At 41.0% G+C, this 16,411-nt stretch overlaps 5 protein-coding genes across 5 annotated transcripts; 3 read left to right on the top strand and 2 right to left on the bottom strand.

Annotated features, from left to right (window-relative positions):
• Positions 1-334: 334 nt before the first annotated feature.
• Positions 335-1,432, bottom strand: L201_002229 (uncharacterized protein; the record flags this gene model as incomplete). The annotated part of the gene is made up of 1 exon (XM_066218006.1): positions 335-1,432. The coding sequence occupies one exon, from the start codon at positions 1,430-1,432 to the stop codon at positions 335-337; it is 1,098 nt and encodes a 365-aa protein (XP_066074103.1).
• A 581-nt stretch (positions 1,433-2,013) lies between these two features.
• Positions 2,014-2,868, top strand: L201_002230 (uncharacterized protein; the record flags this gene model as incomplete). Its single annotated transcript, XM_066218007.1, has 1 exon — positions 2,014-2,868. One exon carries the CDS (start codon positions 2,014-2,016, stop codon positions 2,866-2,868), a length of 855 nt encoding a protein of 284 aa, XP_066074104.1.
• Positions 2,869-3,417: 549 nt separating this feature from the next.
• On the top strand, positions 3,418-6,772 carry L201_002231 (uncharacterized protein; the record flags this gene model as incomplete). The annotated part of the gene is made up of 15 exons (XM_066218008.1): positions 3,418-3,724; positions 3,788-3,831; positions 3,893-3,912; positions 3,973-4,153; positions 4,210-4,276; positions 4,346-4,455; positions 4,535-4,789; positions 4,858-4,983; positions 5,068-5,386; positions 5,446-5,549; positions 5,615-5,727; positions 5,805-6,205; positions 6,286-6,528; positions 6,593-6,667; positions 6,744-6,772. The coding sequence occupies 15 exons, from the start codon at positions 3,418-3,420 to the stop codon at positions 6,770-6,772; spliced, it is 2,394 nt and encodes a 797-aa protein (XP_066074105.1).
• A 458-nt stretch (positions 6,773-7,230) lies between these two features.
• Positions 7,231-14,467, bottom strand: L201_002232 (uncharacterized protein; the record flags this gene model as incomplete). Its single annotated transcript, XM_066218009.1, has 11 exons — positions 7,231-7,255; positions 7,355-8,227; positions 8,298-8,386; positions 8,449-8,582; positions 8,664-8,892; positions 8,952-13,534; positions 13,586-13,769; positions 13,834-13,924; positions 13,977-14,097; positions 14,158-14,296; positions 14,360-14,467. The coding sequence occupies 11 exons, from the start codon at positions 14,465-14,467 to the stop codon at positions 7,231-7,233; spliced, it is 6,576 nt and encodes a 2,191-aa protein (XP_066074106.1).
• Positions 14,468-14,799: 332 nt separating this feature from the next.
• L201_002233 (uncharacterized protein) lies at positions 14,800-16,387 on the top strand (the record flags this gene model as incomplete). The annotated part of the gene is made up of 5 exons (XM_066218010.1): positions 14,800-15,309; positions 15,407-15,500; positions 15,593-15,922; positions 16,028-16,128; positions 16,211-16,387. 5 exons carry the CDS (start codon positions 14,800-14,802, stop codon positions 16,385-16,387), a joined length of 1,212 nt encoding a protein of 403 aa, XP_066074107.1.
• Between the last annotated feature and the right edge of the window lie 24 nt (positions 16,388-16,411).

Genomic DNA, 16,411 nt, shown 5'->3' on the forward strand with positions numbered 1-16,411 from the left:
TATGGGCCATGACGTTTGAAGAGTAGATGAATGGAGGGGGTCCTTGATGAAAGGGTTCATAAAAAAGGAAAGAAAATTCTCATGAGGACTTTTATAAGAATAGAAGTGTTGTGCTTCAGTGTCTTCCCAACAGACATATAGGAAACGTGTGAATTCGCTTATCTGATCCAATTCACGATACTCTTTTGACTTTCCATTCATTTAAGAAGAAAAATGCATTTCGTTTTGACTGTAAACAAAATGCATAACTCTGGGTCATAATCAACAAAATCTACAGTAGTCAATTCCGTACTACTGACATTGTGACCTAACGACTATTGCAGTATGCTAGATACTAAAGACCATGAAATTCTATCATGGGAGGGCTATTCACAACGGTATATGTTGGGTTTCGATTGACAGAAAGCTTTTCTATAGATAAAGCTTTTTGCAATTCCTCATCAGATACGAAGTCTTGTAAAGCATTAAATTCGTTCAAGGTTCCGTCCCATACTTTGATCACTTGACAGCCTGGATATTTGTCGATGTAGTCCTTAGTTGATGAGCTTGAAGGATATTCATTAGATGTTTTTTCTGATATATAGTGATTTGCTAATTTATTGAGCATATCTAATTTCGACTTGACGTTAGCTTCACTGTCAACTGTAGATTTCCCTTTACCCGTCCCTTCGTTGTCACTTGCATTGATCAAAAGTCTCAAGTCTGTGATAGTTTCTCTGTCGGAATTTACAATAGCAGAAATCAATCCTTCTTCGTCTGTACCTATGGTAGGATCCTCTTTAGAACTCAAGACCAAAAAGCCATTACTATTGTTTTCTGGATACTTTTCCATTTGGCTTTGGATACGGCTAATGTCATTTATTGTCTTTAAGCTGACTGATTTCTGATGATGATATATAGGAGTCACTGCGACATCGATACCATGGTGAGTCCCCATCAGCTCGGTTCGTGCTGAATTTGGGTATACCTCATTGATTGACCTGGTGATTTGATCAACTGTTTGTTTGAGGGTTATTTCGGGAAATAAAGCCAATACCTTGGGTTTACCTAAATTTTGTTTACGGATAGTGTTTCTTGAAATAAATTCACGGATCCCTCTGGACTCAATCTCCGAGCATCTATCTTCAAGCTTCTCAACTTGTTTCCTTCCAGTAATATCGGTACCATACCAAGTGGCATTTTGATAACCCAATGAACCGTAGAAGCTGTTTTCGCCAGTATGTACATTCCAGTAAAAGATAGAAGATTTGAAATCGTATTTTCGCTCGGCCTTATTCTCTTCATTTATTTCATTTAAGCTCTTCAATCCAACTCGGGCTGCAGAAGATAAGTGGGTAGTGGGAGAGCCAGATGTAGCGTCATAGTTTGGATTCTCCATACTGATATTGGGTTGTTGTTCGATCGTTTGAGTGGATATGAGAACGGTGTACATTATATATTTGATTTTGGGAGCTCGACTTCACCGATGGATTTAAGTAGCATAGTGGATAGTGGATACTGCAGAGGGTTACTCCTAGCACAATACCTCTCTTTGCAAGTCAAGTGGGAGAGAACTTGAGAATCCTTTCTGAGAATTCTACTGACTTTAAACATAGGTGTCTCATAATTTAGATCAAAGGACGAGATAGTTGAGCAGAGGAGCTTACAGTCTAGATTGGCAATTTCATGGAGTATATAAAGGTAGTTTAGTGCTTCACAGAACGCCGCACGTCATTTTCACGAGTGATCTATGATTTACCCAAGGCGTCATTGATTAGATAACGCTATTATAGGCGCCCATACTGAATCGGAGGTGTTTCAAGTAAAAGATTCTGTAAAAGGAGGTATTGAGACCGATTATGTCCATATGCTGGATATGAAAGTCGATCTGAAGAGACATTAAACATGTTAAAGTATAAAAGGGGAACATTTCAACGACTCACATTGGTTAATCCATAGAAACTCAATAATCTCCAGTCACCCACTGCACACATCCTCCTTTTCCAACCAAACGAAGATCATTGTGCAGTGAAAATGCCAGATTCTCGACACAATTACGCACCTAACTCCACTTCAACTCGTATTCCTGATGATGAATTGATGGCCAGTTTAGGACTAACGCCATACAATTGTGCTCCATATAAAACATATACAAGTCATGCCGACCATTCTCGGAGACTACCGAAGGCAAGTGAGAGATCTAAATTATTCTACCATGTTGATGGAGCTGGTGCATTTCATTCTGCATTGATGAAATCCAACAATAAATCGGCCAATGAAGTAGGTGAAGAACTCGATGGAAAATTCACAGAGCAATTAAAGCTCTGGAAAGAGGTAAATGATGATCACAGTAAATATAGGGTTTGTCAATTTCTTCAAACCGTTCATTATAATCAAGGCGATACACGTTATTCAGATTGTGTTGAAGCCGTTTTAGTGGAAGCCAAGTCTGATTTCGATGATATACAAAACATCTTAGGATCAAAGAATTCCAGAAATAACGTACCTACTTCGATTGTATTACTTGGTACAATTGACAAAGAATCAGGAAATGATAAAGGCGCCAACAAGTTGTGGAATTTCTTGAAAGGTTCAACCAAAAATGATATGGTAACAGAACTAGGATTATATATTCCCCGGGGAAATTCCAGATCTACACAATCGGCTCCTCTTGGAAGCATGACAAACGATATCAACAGAGGCACTGATTTAGCAAATGAAATTTACGAAGGTTCAAAAGGTTTGACAGGAAATAATTGGAAATCATTGAGTACCAATTTGACTGGACTGAATGGCAGATTTTCAGATTGTATTGTTGTTATTGTATCTCCAGGTACACTCGCCCTTTTCAACGATCGTTTGGTTCCGTTGGGCGATTCACGTTGTTGAGGTACTTACCAAAGATCAAGTAAGGTGTGATAGGCGATCCGTGCTATTACTTATACTTTTCCCTGGAGGCCGTTGTTCGATCAAAAGTGGATATTGTACTTATACCGATACGTATTCATGCACTTTACTGGAATATATTCGAGAGCGTTCAGTTGCATAGAGTTACTACAAATGACTATCCATCTGCATGCGAATATAAGTACTAATATATAAATTTGGTTTTAATCGGCCAACGATCGGGCCAATATTAATAATGCAAACTCATACCGGTGTTTGGGTACTTTGGTGATAACCGGTGAATCGGCTATTTGCGATGAAAGGGATTAACCGGAGTGTTTGCAGGAATAGCAGGTATTGTAGGAATGTTATGTCATATGTCATGGGGGTTATAAAACTTTGTCTTCTTCCACTCAAAGATTTCTGAACATTTATATCATCTTACATATACTCGAGTCATCCTTCCTGTGTATAGTCATTAGTGACACTGCATCGACGAGTCAGAACCCTTCATTCTTATCTTGTAATACAACGAAAGACACAATCATCAAGATGTCATCCGAAGCTCTACCATCTCAGACAAGTCTGACAACAGCACCCAAAATGCCTCATCAACCCAAACGTTCTAAATCATCTGCTTTACTCACACCGGACTTACCCAAACTACCTATTCCACCTTTGAAAGAAAGTATGAAGAGGTATCTGAGAGCTTTGGAGGGTTTACAAACTGCTGAAGAACATGAAACGACTAAAGAAGTAGTAGAAGAATTTTTAGCGGAAGGTGGTGAAGGTGAAAAATGGCAAAAGAAGTTGGAGGAATATGCAAGAGACAAACCAAGTTATATCGAGGAATTCTGGTGTAAGTCAGCTTGTGCTGAACGTAGATGAACAGAGACTGATTGAGACGATATCGCGTATATAGACGAAAGTTACCTATCTCATTCTGATTCTGTGGTTTTGAGTTTGGTAAGTTTGCTACGCGAAAAAGTGGAATAACTTTGAATAACTGACTGATCTTTTTGTGTAGAATCCATTTTTCGTGCTGTCGTAAGCTTATCTTACCATTGATAGGTCGACTGCGGGATTGACCCATTTCGATGACTATAGATCCGATGTTACTCCTCGAAGTGATCCTCAGCTATCTCGAGCAGCGTCTTTGATTGTTTCTTCCTTATCATTTATTCATGATTTGCGAAATGGATATTTGCAAGCAGATGCTGTCAGGGGTACACCACTAGACATGAGTCAATATGGCAGATTATTCGGGGCTTGTCGTGTGCCAACCGATGTGAGTGATTCAGTTTAAGTTATAAGGATCGTCAAAGCTTATAGCATATCCTCTAGCGTGGGTGCAGAATGGAAGTTCACGAGGAAAGCAAGCACATAGTGGTTTTACGAAGAGGTCAATTTTGTAAGTCTTTAAAGTCTAAATCGAATTGGATAAGCCGCTAGTCAAGCCCTCGCTAATCGTATTGATCAGACTGGTTCGATTGTCTGGATTCCCAAAATCGCCCACTCTTTACCGATCGAGAGGTATTGAACAACCTGGAAGCAATAGTCAAGGATGCCGATAAAACACCTGTACAATCTGTGAATTCACTGTTCTAACTGTTCGGCTAGCTCAGCACTCAGGGTGAACAAAAAGCTGATGACTTTCTCGATTTTTCAGGTAGCCGCCAATTCAGTGGGAATTCTGACCACAGAATCGCGTAAAATATGGTCTCAGCTTAGGTCAAATATGATCAAGTCCAACAAACTCAATGCATCTTGTCTTTCAGTAATAGAGTCAGCTTTGTTCGTAGTCTGTTTAGATGATGCTGGGCCAGAGGATTTGGCGGAATTGTGTGGCAACTTCCTATGTGGAGGATATAAATTAGAAGGAGGTGTTCAGACTGGTACCTGTACGAATAGATGGTATGACAAGGTAAGCTGATGTATTGTGGTAGCCCAAGGCGCATGGAAGCTGACATTGAGAATTAAATGTGCCCTCAGCTACAAATCATCGTATGCTCCAACGGTGAAGCTGGTATCAACTTCGAACACACCGGTGTAGATGGTCATACTGTCTTACGATACGCTGCAGATGTTTATACAGAATTAGTGTTACTGTTTGCCAAGGTCAGTCCTCCGAATCATAGTCACCACCCCTCTCATCATGGTACGAGTATATACTATATACTGATGGGCAAATTCCTCCTACAGACTATCAATCCTTCCACACCCTCCTTGTTCAAGTCTAAATTATCACCATTCTCCAAATCTGCTAAAACCCCACCTAAACCAGAAGAAGATGGCGAAGAAGAATTCGAAATCTCACCGAAGAAGTTAGAATGGAAATTGACTCCTGATCTTTTAGCTGGTATAAGGTATGCTGAAACTAGAATAAGTGATTTGATCTGTCAAAACGACAGTCAAGCTTTAGAATTCAAAGGTTATGGTGGAAATTTCATAAAACGTCATGGATTTAGTCCTGACGCTTTTGTACAAATGGCTTTCCAAGCGGCCTATTACGGTTTATATGGTAAGTAAATCGCTTTATGGGAACCGAAGAGATACGGTCAAGCTGATAAAGATATACAGGTCGAGTTGAGAGTACCTATGAACCCGCTATGACCAAGGCATACCTGCACGGAAGAACCGAAGCTATCAGGACTGTTCAGCCGGAATCTGTAGCTTTCGTCAAGGTAAGATTCGTAATTTTTCATGGAAAAGATAGGTAATCGTTTAGCTCACCCGTGTCATTATTTAGGCATTCTGCTCTGACCATGCGACCGTTGTAGAAAAGGTTGAAGCACTTCGAAAAGCATGTAAGAAGCACACACAATTGACGAAGGAGTGCAGTCAAGGTCTTGGTCAGGATCGGTAAGCAACGCTATTTTGACTGAATTGTAATGACCAACGCACTGCGTCCTTGACGCTAATGTACTAAATCTTATTAGACACCTTTATGCCATGTACTCCCTCATTCAACGAGACGTTCAAGCATATCATGCAGCTAGGGGGCGAGGAGGTTCATCAACTAATGGAACAAGTGAGTTATACAATGTTGATGGTAATGGCCGAGTCTCTCCATCCGGTCAGTCTGCCATAAGTTTGTCTCCACAGACCCACACAACTGCTCTGAGTGGAGAAGGCGCAAATGGAGATGCACCTACTCATGGTCAAGTACCAGGCTCGACCGTACCAGAAAGCGAAAGACAGAAACCAAGAATTCCAGCTTTATTCAAAGATCCAGGATATAACCTGCTAGGTACGAGTGTTTTATCCACTTCAAACTGTGGTAACCCAGCTTTGAGGTTGTTCGGATTTGGTCCAGTAACACCAGAAGGTTATGGTATAGGTGAGTTGAGCATCAAATTGAGTGATAAGAGTCATCCTTGAGATCGAAACTGATTATCGAAAACCTTCGCTGTCAAATAGGATATATTATCAAAGACGAGGGAATCTCAGTCTGCATGTCGTCAAAACATCTACAAACCAGAAGATTATTACAAACTTTACAAGCATATCTGGTGGAAGTACAGAAGATGTTGATTCAATTATGGAAAGAAGCGAATGAAAGACCTGAAGCTTTCATTGATCATTCGGGAGTTATGAGAGATGCAAGAACAGGTAAAAAAGTGGAAATGGATGGTGATGAGGATAAAGAGGATGAAGAGCTATGTGAGTTTGATTGGAGCGAGGTGATCCTTATAGAAGCTGATGTCGAATGATCTAATCGTTCTAGTGGGAGGTTTCGGATTCTTTGATGTCGGTGTGCAAGCTGCTTTACCTCAGGCTAGAAGGAGGAGGCCAACAGTTGGTATGTTTGGTTTAATCTTGACTTCCTGGAACCATAAGGGATTATAGCTGACTTCACAATCTTTACTGTCAAACAGGTAAACAACTCGTTATCGCGGAGTACTAAATTATCTGGATTGTTAATCCGAAAAAGGGTTAGCTTGAGGATGTAGAAACTATCTTGAATTGAATCGAATCTGATTATAATTCTTATCATTGTACGAAATAACAAGGATTGTTAGCAGTAGCAAGTGAGAATATCTCAATTTTCAATAGTCGTATCAAATCAGTTGCCATCCCGTGTTTCTCTGGTTGTATTCCTCATGGGTCGTTGCAAAATTCATGACCTATATCAAACATCACAAATATCCTGTAAAATATCCTGTATGAAAATATGCATGGTTGTTACTATTTTGATGAATTACTTTTGTTACAATTGTATAACTCTGGTTTTCTTCCTGATCTATGCTACTATTATCCGGCATGATGTTCCTATTTGATTATCATGAACCAGTGTGAGATTATCTGCTACATCCGTTATATTGGCGCACAAAATATCCTGATAGAGGCGATCTATTTGTCAATTTACTTTGCACCGAATCCACTAAAACTGTGTGTTGAAAGTATAAATAAATCTATAAAATCAGTCCAACAATTCTGATGATAATGCAAATATGAAGAACTCGGGTTTCGGTGAATCGAAACTTACCTAAAGAATCCAGATGGTTTAGCTTTACCTGCGGCCGCTTCATCTTCCTTCTTATCATCTTTCTTGAACTCAAATAGACTTCCACCGGCCAATGGAGATGAAGATGAAGGTGATGAAGAAGGTATGAATTTAGCTGCGGAAGTATGTGATCTAGATGAACCACCTGCACTTCCTCCACGATGAGATGAAGGACTTGATGAAGATTTAGCTAAATCTGATATATTACCTGGATCTAAATTGAATTTGATTCCTCCAAATGAAGGTAACGGTGTAGATGTATTTCCACTGGGCGTCGAAAAAGACGGTGTTGAAGGTTGTTGTATCACTTTAGATGCCACTTCAGTTTCAACTTCAGATTTGGCAGCAGCACTAGTATCAACAGGATCGGATCCTGAAGGATTAGTGGATTTGATTAATGATGAAGGTAATTGACCAGGTAAAGGCAGAGCATCAATAAACACTGGACCACCATGTCCAAGTGATGCCTTTCGTTGCTTGTCGTCATTATTGTCTAATTTTGTCAATCTAGCGACTTTGATTTTCTCCAATTTACTCATCAACTTGTTATTCTGCGAAGTTTGATTTAAAGCTAGTTCAACTTGTTGTAAGATCTCTTTCGTAGGTTCGAAATTTATCGTTTTTGGGGTCAGCTGATTATGTACGATTGTAGATTTTCTCGGTGTATTTCTTAAACCTATACCACTAGTAGTTGACATTGGTGAACCAGCTCGGTTCAATCTTGAAGGTGATGCCGATGACATTCTGATACTACCTATTCTTCTAGCTAATTCGTCTATAGTTTGCTGTTTATCCCTAATTGCAGAATCTATATTTCGTACTGATCTTTGTATTCTTTCAAGTGCGGGTTGTTGACTATCATCATTTATGTGTCAGAATCCATGTATATCTTTTTCAGAAAAAGAAGCCAGAACGAGGGACTTACGAAGTATTTCTACCTTGTTCTTTCCTTTCAGATCTTCGCTTCAACCCAGTAATGGAAGTATCAAGCTCCTCAATCTTGTTCTCGACAAGCTATAATCGCATGATTTAGCAGTAACCCTTATACACAGTATAAGAAGGTAGAAAAAACTCACTTGTACAGCTTTACGCAATCTTAACTGATTAGCAGCTTGTTCAGGACTTAAATCTTTAATCTGCATCACTTTGGCAAATGATGGATCTTGTCTTGCTTTGATGTATTTGTCCGCTTGTCCAGTCTTCATATCGGCTGTATAATACATCATGCTTCTCAGTTCAAAAAACTGTCTCTTGCCAAGTTGTCTTTCAAGGAAAACAAAGTATCACTTACTCTTCAACAACTTGGCTTGCAATTCAGCTAATTTCAATTCAGCGCCATTATCATTAGTTCTCAATTCAGATAACTCCTCTATGAGTGGTTCAACTATCTCTTGCAATTGGGTTATTGACGAAAATGCAATAATGTCATGTTGAGAGAGATTGTCAGCTGTAATTTTCGGTAGACTAGTCACGCTGAAAGCTTGATGGTATTTCGCATTTGCGGCGAGAACAGTCTTAAGCTGTATCAAAAACGATCAGCCACAAAATTTTTTTCAAATACCACACAAAAATTACTTACATTATCGATATCATCACCTAAAGCAACAATGATTTTCTCTACTATCGCTCCCATGGATTTTTGGCCATTTTCAGTCCTTGCAGGTTCCAAAGGTAATGCTTGTCGAGTAGGTAAAACGAATTTGGATGGAGGTGGTGGTGGAGCAGGTGTGGAAGGAACAGCTTGAGATGAAGGGGCAGAAGGCGGAGCAGGTGATGGGATAGCAAATGATATTGGCTTGTTGTCGGATACAGAAGGTGTCGTAGATCCTGGACGACCTAATCCAAGTCCAAAGGCAGGTTTCGCTGTTTCTGGGACAACAGGTGGAACAGTCCTAGCCGCACCGAGAAGTGAAGGCGGAGTTTCCGTTTTGACTGGTTCTGGTGCCTTGTTGCTAAATAGGTTGAAACCGCCAGCTGGGGAGGAAGGTTTAGGCTGTTCAGCGGGTTTGTTGCCGAACAGACTGAAAGCTCCTGGAGAAGGTGCTTGAGATTTAGGTTGTTCTGGAGGTTTATTACCAGATAAGCCAAACCCTCCTGTATTTGTACTTGGGGCATGCTTTTCTTCTGATTTCGCATCAGCTGCTTTATTTCCAAATCCACTAAAGCCTCCAAAAGCGGGAGGAGCTGAAGTGAGGTCATTCTTGTTTTCTGTGGCTTTATTACCGAATAGACTGAACGCACTTGTAGCGGGTTCCGCTTCTGCTTTTTCGCTCTCTTGCAAGGGTTTAGCAGGGAAGAGTCCAGTAGAAGCGGAAGGTTTCGCGGGTGAGGATTCGGGCGTTGTACTTGCATTTTCAGGTGGCGCAGATAATGGTGAACTAGTCCTGGAAGCATGCTTGAATGAAAATGAGGGTGCGAGTTTGGGTTGAGCTTGAGTTGCAATTGGAGGTCGAGCCGTTGCTGGAATAGGTGTAGGAATAACCAGTTCCTTCTTTTTTTCCGTGGGTGGAGGAGAAGGAGCTGGACTGAGTCTTGCGAATAATGATGCGCCTTCCGATACAGGAGTAGGAGAGGTAGGTCCAGAATCACTTTTATCGCTCTTTGAGGGTTTAGCAAACCATGCAGGAGGAGATTTTGTAAGTGATCTTGCTGTGGCTGTTGAACCTTCAGATTCAACTTTACTATGTTCTTCCTCATATTCGCCTTCTTCACCTTCTTGTTCGTCTTCATAATCTTCCTCATATTCTTCAGATGCCAATTCATCAGATACTTCCTCTTTAATTGGTGACATATCAGGAGGTATAGAAGATGATCTTCTTCGACGAGCTGATATAGGTACTTCCTCCTCCGCGTCTTCTTCCTCTTCATCCTCCTCACCCTCCTCCTCCTCTTCTTCTTCATCGTATTCTTCGTCGTAATCTTCGTCATATTCTTCATCACCGTACTCATATTCATCTTCCTGCTGCACAGGTTCACCTGTTTGATCATTTTCCTCTTGATAATTATGTTCTTCTTCGTTTTCATCTTCCCCATTAAAGTCGTAAGACCTATCGTTGTCCTCTTCATCGCCATCGAATCGCACTGATACACTAGCACTACCAACGTTGAAGGTGTTTTTATTGGGAGAAGATTCAGCACGTCTAGGTGGTTGTTCGTATTCAAGAATAGGTGTACTGGTATCAATGGCGCCGCTAGATTTACTAGGGGTAGATTCAGGAGTAGTTGAAGGCACATCTACAGGCTTCTTGATAGGGGTAGCTTGAGGTGTCGTTGATTCTTGTTTTGGTTTTTCGACAGGTTCTGGTACTTCAAAACCTTTGACCTCTTCTTCAACTCTGGAAGCTTGAGTGGAAGGCTCTTCGGGTGTTGGAGGTGCTAGTGATACTGGTTTGACTTCCTCTTTGGGTGTAGAAGGCGGTTTGTCGGTAAAAGAGAATGCCGATTTAGTCATCGAACTTCCGAAAGCGCTGTTTGGTTTTTCATCTGTTTTCTTGCTGTCGTCCGCAGATCCAAATATCGATGTAGTAGTCGATTTATTACCGAAACCCGCAAAACCGGTAGGTTTTTTTTCTTTATCTGAATCACCACCAAATACTGAGGTACCATTATTTGATGATGCAAATCCTCCGAATCCTGTTGGTTTCTTTTCAGAATCTGACTTGACTCCAAAAGCCCCGAATCCACCGCTGATATTACTCATTGGCTTCGTACTAGCCGGTACAGATGATTTACCGAATCCGACAGGGACAGATGACTGCCCAAAAGCATGTCCACCGAATGCAGATGGTGATGAGGAACCTATAGTAGAAGGTTTTCCGAACGCTGATGATGAACCGAACGCCGAGGTTGAAGGTGAAGTGGTAGTTGAAGATGATAACGCAGCAGGAGTTGAACCAGCTCCGAAAGCAGGTGTAGATGTTTTAGAAGATGATTGACCAAAGCCTCCAAACGATGGTGCACCGCCAAAAGCAGTAGCTGGTTTTATGAAAGCGGATGTGGATGAAGGTGTAGTAGATGCTTGTGGTATAGCAGGTGTCGCAGGGGGAGAATTGGGTGGGGTTTCATCATCTAATCCAGCTGGCTTGCCATTACCACCAGTGACAGGTGAGCCAGGTGAAGAATCATCAAGACCTGGTACACCAGTAGGTTTAGTGGGATTATCGAGAATAGAAGCAAATCCACTTAAACCGAAATCGTCTTGTTCTGCATTATTCGTGGGTTTAGATTCGGGTACAGGTGAAGGAGCTTTCGCTTGTCCGAATCCACTCGGCAAGGGAGTTTGCACGCTTTGATTTCCGAAACCCGCGAAAGCAGATTTGGTCGATTCAGTTGAAGGTGATGATACAGATTTTTGTCCGAATCCAGAAAAGGCAGATGCTGATTTATCGGATCCTTCAGTTTTTTGTCCAAATCCACTAAAAGCAGAAGCCGGAGTAGACTTCGTTTTGTCATTCGCTTGAGGTCCAAATCCAGTGAAAGCAGGTTTAGGTAGTTCCGTAGAGGACGAGGGAGTTGATTTCGTTCCAAAAGCAGTTTGACCAAAAGCGCTCGATGATCCGAAAGCACTACCACCACCACTACCAAATGCGCTTGGTGATCCGAAAGCAGATCCGCCACTTCCAAATGGTGAAGCTGTTGAGTCTTTCTTTTCCTCTGGTTTGGCTGTTTGACCGAATGCTGATGCGCCAAAGCCAGATTTGTTGGCTGCGGATCCAAAGGCACCGAAGCCCATGTTGGAAGTGCTCGATGTTGAGCCAAATGCTGATGGGGTAGATGTTGAACCAAATGCACTGGGTGATGAAGCCGCAGGTTTTGATGATTGACCGAACGCTGATTGGCCAAAAGCAGAAGCTGAAGAACCAGTTGCTCCAAAAGCCGATGTAGGTGTTGAAGTTGCGCCGAAAGCAGCAGGTTTTGAGGGTGTCGAGCTAGACCCAAAGGCTGAAGGGGTAGTTGAAGCAGCACCAAATGCCGATGGTTTCGCTGGTGTAGAAGTTGGGGTTGTACTTGAACCAAAAGCAGAAGATCCGAATGCAGCAGGTTTCGAAGATTGGCCAAAAGCAGATTGACCAAATCCTGAGGAAGCGTTTGATTGTCCGAATCCAGCAAATGCACCTCCTGGTTTACTCGTACTACCAAATGCAGCAGGAGGTGCTGCTGGACTTGCAGATGATGGTGTAGACGATTGACCAAATGAGGCAGAACCAAATGCAGCTGGCTTAGAGGATGAACCGAAAGCTGACTTTGACGGCGTACCGAAAGCTGACGAACCAAATGTACTAGCAAGTTTTGCAGGAGAAGTTTGTCCAAATCCGGTTGAGCCAAAAGCGGACGATCCAAATGCTGATGGCGCAGGGGTCGTTGAGGAAGTTGCAGCAGAAGGTGCATTAGCAGGATTGTCGATTTGCAGGGCGGGTGTAGGAGGTGTTTGAGACGGTGTTTCAGAGGAATTGTCCATGCTTTGAGGAGTGATCATACTAGGATATGGACCTGCATCGGCATTTCTAATATCGAATGAAATGATAGTACCTTCTTGAGTATATGCTAATAGTCTAGGTTGAGGTGCTAAATCAGGTAATTCGATTCCACCAACTATTCCTTGTTGTATAACTTTAGTTGAAGTTAAATCCAAAGCCAAAGCCAAAACAGAAGCATCATCTCTTACACCTTCTTTAGCAGCTGGTAGAACACCCCTAGCAGTTTCTTCTAACATTAGAATTTCCCATTTAGGCGGTTCCTCTTTATTGGAACTCGAATTCCCATGGAAAATACCAATTTCTGATGATGCTCCTGAAACTGTAAATGCAATATGTTTCGTTTGTTCTCCCCATGCTTTTATTCCAGTAAAATGGCGATAGAATCCAGCACGAGAGGCTAAACCCATTGTATTCAGAGGATCGAAGAATTTGGTAAAAGTGAATACCCCGGATTTGTTTCGATGTATCGTATATGTTTCTGCTGGATCATCAGGTTGACCACCTTCGTGAACGTAAGATACGAAAAACAAATCGTTCTCCAACCACTGTACTGATATAGGGTAGAATCCTTCAAGATCAGGTGGTGATGGAATTTCAGCTTTCGCTGTACCTTCTGGTGTATATTGTACTAGTTTTCCCGAAGGTGTACCAACTACGATTTGTTTGCCTTTTGCCGACCAGCTCGCTGCGATGCTATCAGTACCATGCTGTCATCAAAGAGGTTATAAACACTCACCACATGTGAACGGCCCCGTCAATGGTGCTAAAAATTTGCATTCCTCTACATCGGTTATTATCAATCCTTCCTGAGCCAGTAATGTCACATAACGAGCTTGCTGATCAATTGGGGAGGCTGGGTTCGGTAGAACATCAAGGAGTTGTTGAGGAATATCACTGGTGAAAGAGTGATAGGGAGATGTCTGTAGCAGTTGTCATTAGTGTTAAACGACCAAAACGACCATTACAAGAGGAAAAGTTACATACATTACCATTTAAGACATCCTTCAATCTGTACATATGTATACCGGACCCTTCAGCAGTAGCTACCACTAATCGCTCTTCGTTCATTGCAAGTCTATACGATTATCAGCTATTTTTCCCTTTCGTTGCGATTAAAGCCAGCTTACCGGATCCAAACAGGTCTAGCAGGGAGGTTTATCGTTTGAAGAGGATTTGACGTTGGTGAAGCATCCTTTGCGGCCTTTTCCAGCAGTTCGTGAAAATTCGATAACTTATGTATGCGTATGTCTTATATTCCAAAGAAGATTAATACTTCCATTTGATTCTTGATGTGGAATTTTAACTTACCATTGTTACTCGCTACTATCAATAAATCCCATATATTTGAGACTGCCATTAAATTACATTCGTTCGGTAAATTATCTAATTCTATCTTATCGGAAACTCGTACATCCACATCATGATTTGTCTTCACTAGCTTGAGCCACTGAGATGATAGGCATAAGTAGTTAGCTAAGATACAATTTGATCAATATGCAGAATGCCTTACATCCACATCAAGCTCATCACCTTCCATGACTTGAGTACTAGGTCCAGCTGACGGTTGATCATCATCCATGGCTAGTGCACCGAAAGAGTTTCCGCCATTACCGAACATATCGCCGTCTCTTGAATCAGATATCGGTGAGTTTGGGGTTGACAGTAAAGATGAAATTGTGATGATGTTCTTGATCGAGCTGTACTTAGATGGAAGGGGAAATAGAAGAATTACAGATATTTCGCTTTCACCTTCACCGGCCTTCAACTTTAGCTCATCATGAACTTTACGCGATTTATCGCTTATTACGTAACAAGCATCTCTCCGCTCGAGCTCATTATCATGTCGAATTGCAACGGATAACTTGAAGTTGAGATTAAAAATATACACATCTGTATTCTGTCCTCTTGCTTTCGTCCAGAATCATCATAGGCTACTCGCTAAGGAGGGCTATGCCCCAATACATACCGTATCACGATAGACCACCATACTATTCCAATTTACCTACCCCGCGTTATCCTAGAAATCCACCTACACCGCGATACGCTTCACCTGATTTCTATCCAATTTCCAACAATATGTCATCTGAATCCGAAGCGGAATATAACGATGAAAATTACGTAGCTTCTGCTTCTTCATCTTCAATAAGGAATAATGGTGGTCAAGGAAGCTATGTACCAAGGCAAAGAGATAATGGAGATGATTCTGGACCAAGTAGGAAAAGACCAAGGAATGAGGAAGAATCGGAATACAATGACTATCAGGATGATCATGATTACAGTCAGCAGCATCAGCATCAGCATCAGCAGCAAGATCATGGAGCTTATCACAATGATCAATATAATGATAGCTCGAGCATGAGATTAACGGGATCGATATTTAATATATCACCTAGAAATCCATTTACAAGTGTAGTTGGCGATTTCATATTGGCTAATACAGCTGGATTAGAGAACGTTGAGGTGAGTGGACTTGAAAAATCAAAATATGACATCGCACAAAGAGAAAAATGAGTTGTACCATTGTGCTGACGACTCTCGATGAAACAAATTTGTACAGATTGAGATAAAATTGGGAATATTGATGTCTGTATCTGATCCACAAGGTATAAATCCATCTAGACGAATCCGTCTGCCAACACAAAGTGAAATGAGTGAGTGACGACTGCGTCTTAGTTGTTCCTCAAGATGATATAGTATGATCCAGTAAGATGTTAAGAATGCTAATTATCGGAATCACTTATAGTCGTTCCACCAGATTATCCATTAGGACCATTTCACGCTACGATGCATCCTAATCAACATAAAACATTGAATAACCTATTAAATCAAGCTGCACAATCATCCGTGAATTTAACTTCAAATCAGGGGAAAGTTCATTTTTCAAGATCAAAATTGACTGATTCATTTCATGGTGGTGGATCTGGTAATAGATCAGGTAAAGTTAGAGTTAGTAGATCAAGAGAAACAGGTCAAATTGTTGAAGTTGTTAAGAAAAGGAGAATAGCAGATTTGAATGTTTATTGTCCTAATGCTGCTTTTGATTGGAGAATTAGTGTTAATGTTGAAGAACCTTGTAAGTCATTCTACGCTATTACACCCCATTTGATGTCACTTTCAGTATAATACATAAAATTCATATAGACGACTGATATCACTATAACTACCACAAACAATACAGATGATATGCCAGATACTCCACCAACAATGACAAGAGATAAAGATAGAGCAAGTTATAAACATCAAGTTTGTCAAGTTGATTTAACTCATGTGATGTCAAAAGTATGTGCCTATTCATTTGAATAACTGAAAACATTGCTCTTACTAAAGTAATCTATTCGCTAATTCAATTCATTCAAAACAGCACGACAATTCGCAGACTAAACCTGTATCATCATTCGAACTTGAAATAGAAATATTGGATGTCCCAACTTTATTAGCTGAAGGTCAAGCTGGATCAGATAGATTTGACGAAATTTTACAGAACGTTTTAGATACAGCTAGAATGTTGATAAAGAATTGTGATCCACCGCCACAGTGATAATTGCCAAATTGTGTTATATGC

This window comes from Kwoniella dendrophila, chromosome 2, assembly GCF_036810415.1.
Source record: "Kwoniella dendrophila CBS 6074 chromosome 2, complete sequence".
Taxonomy (NCBI): domain Eukaryota; kingdom Fungi; phylum Basidiomycota; class Tremellomycetes; order Tremellales; family Cryptococcaceae; genus Kwoniella; species Kwoniella dendrophila.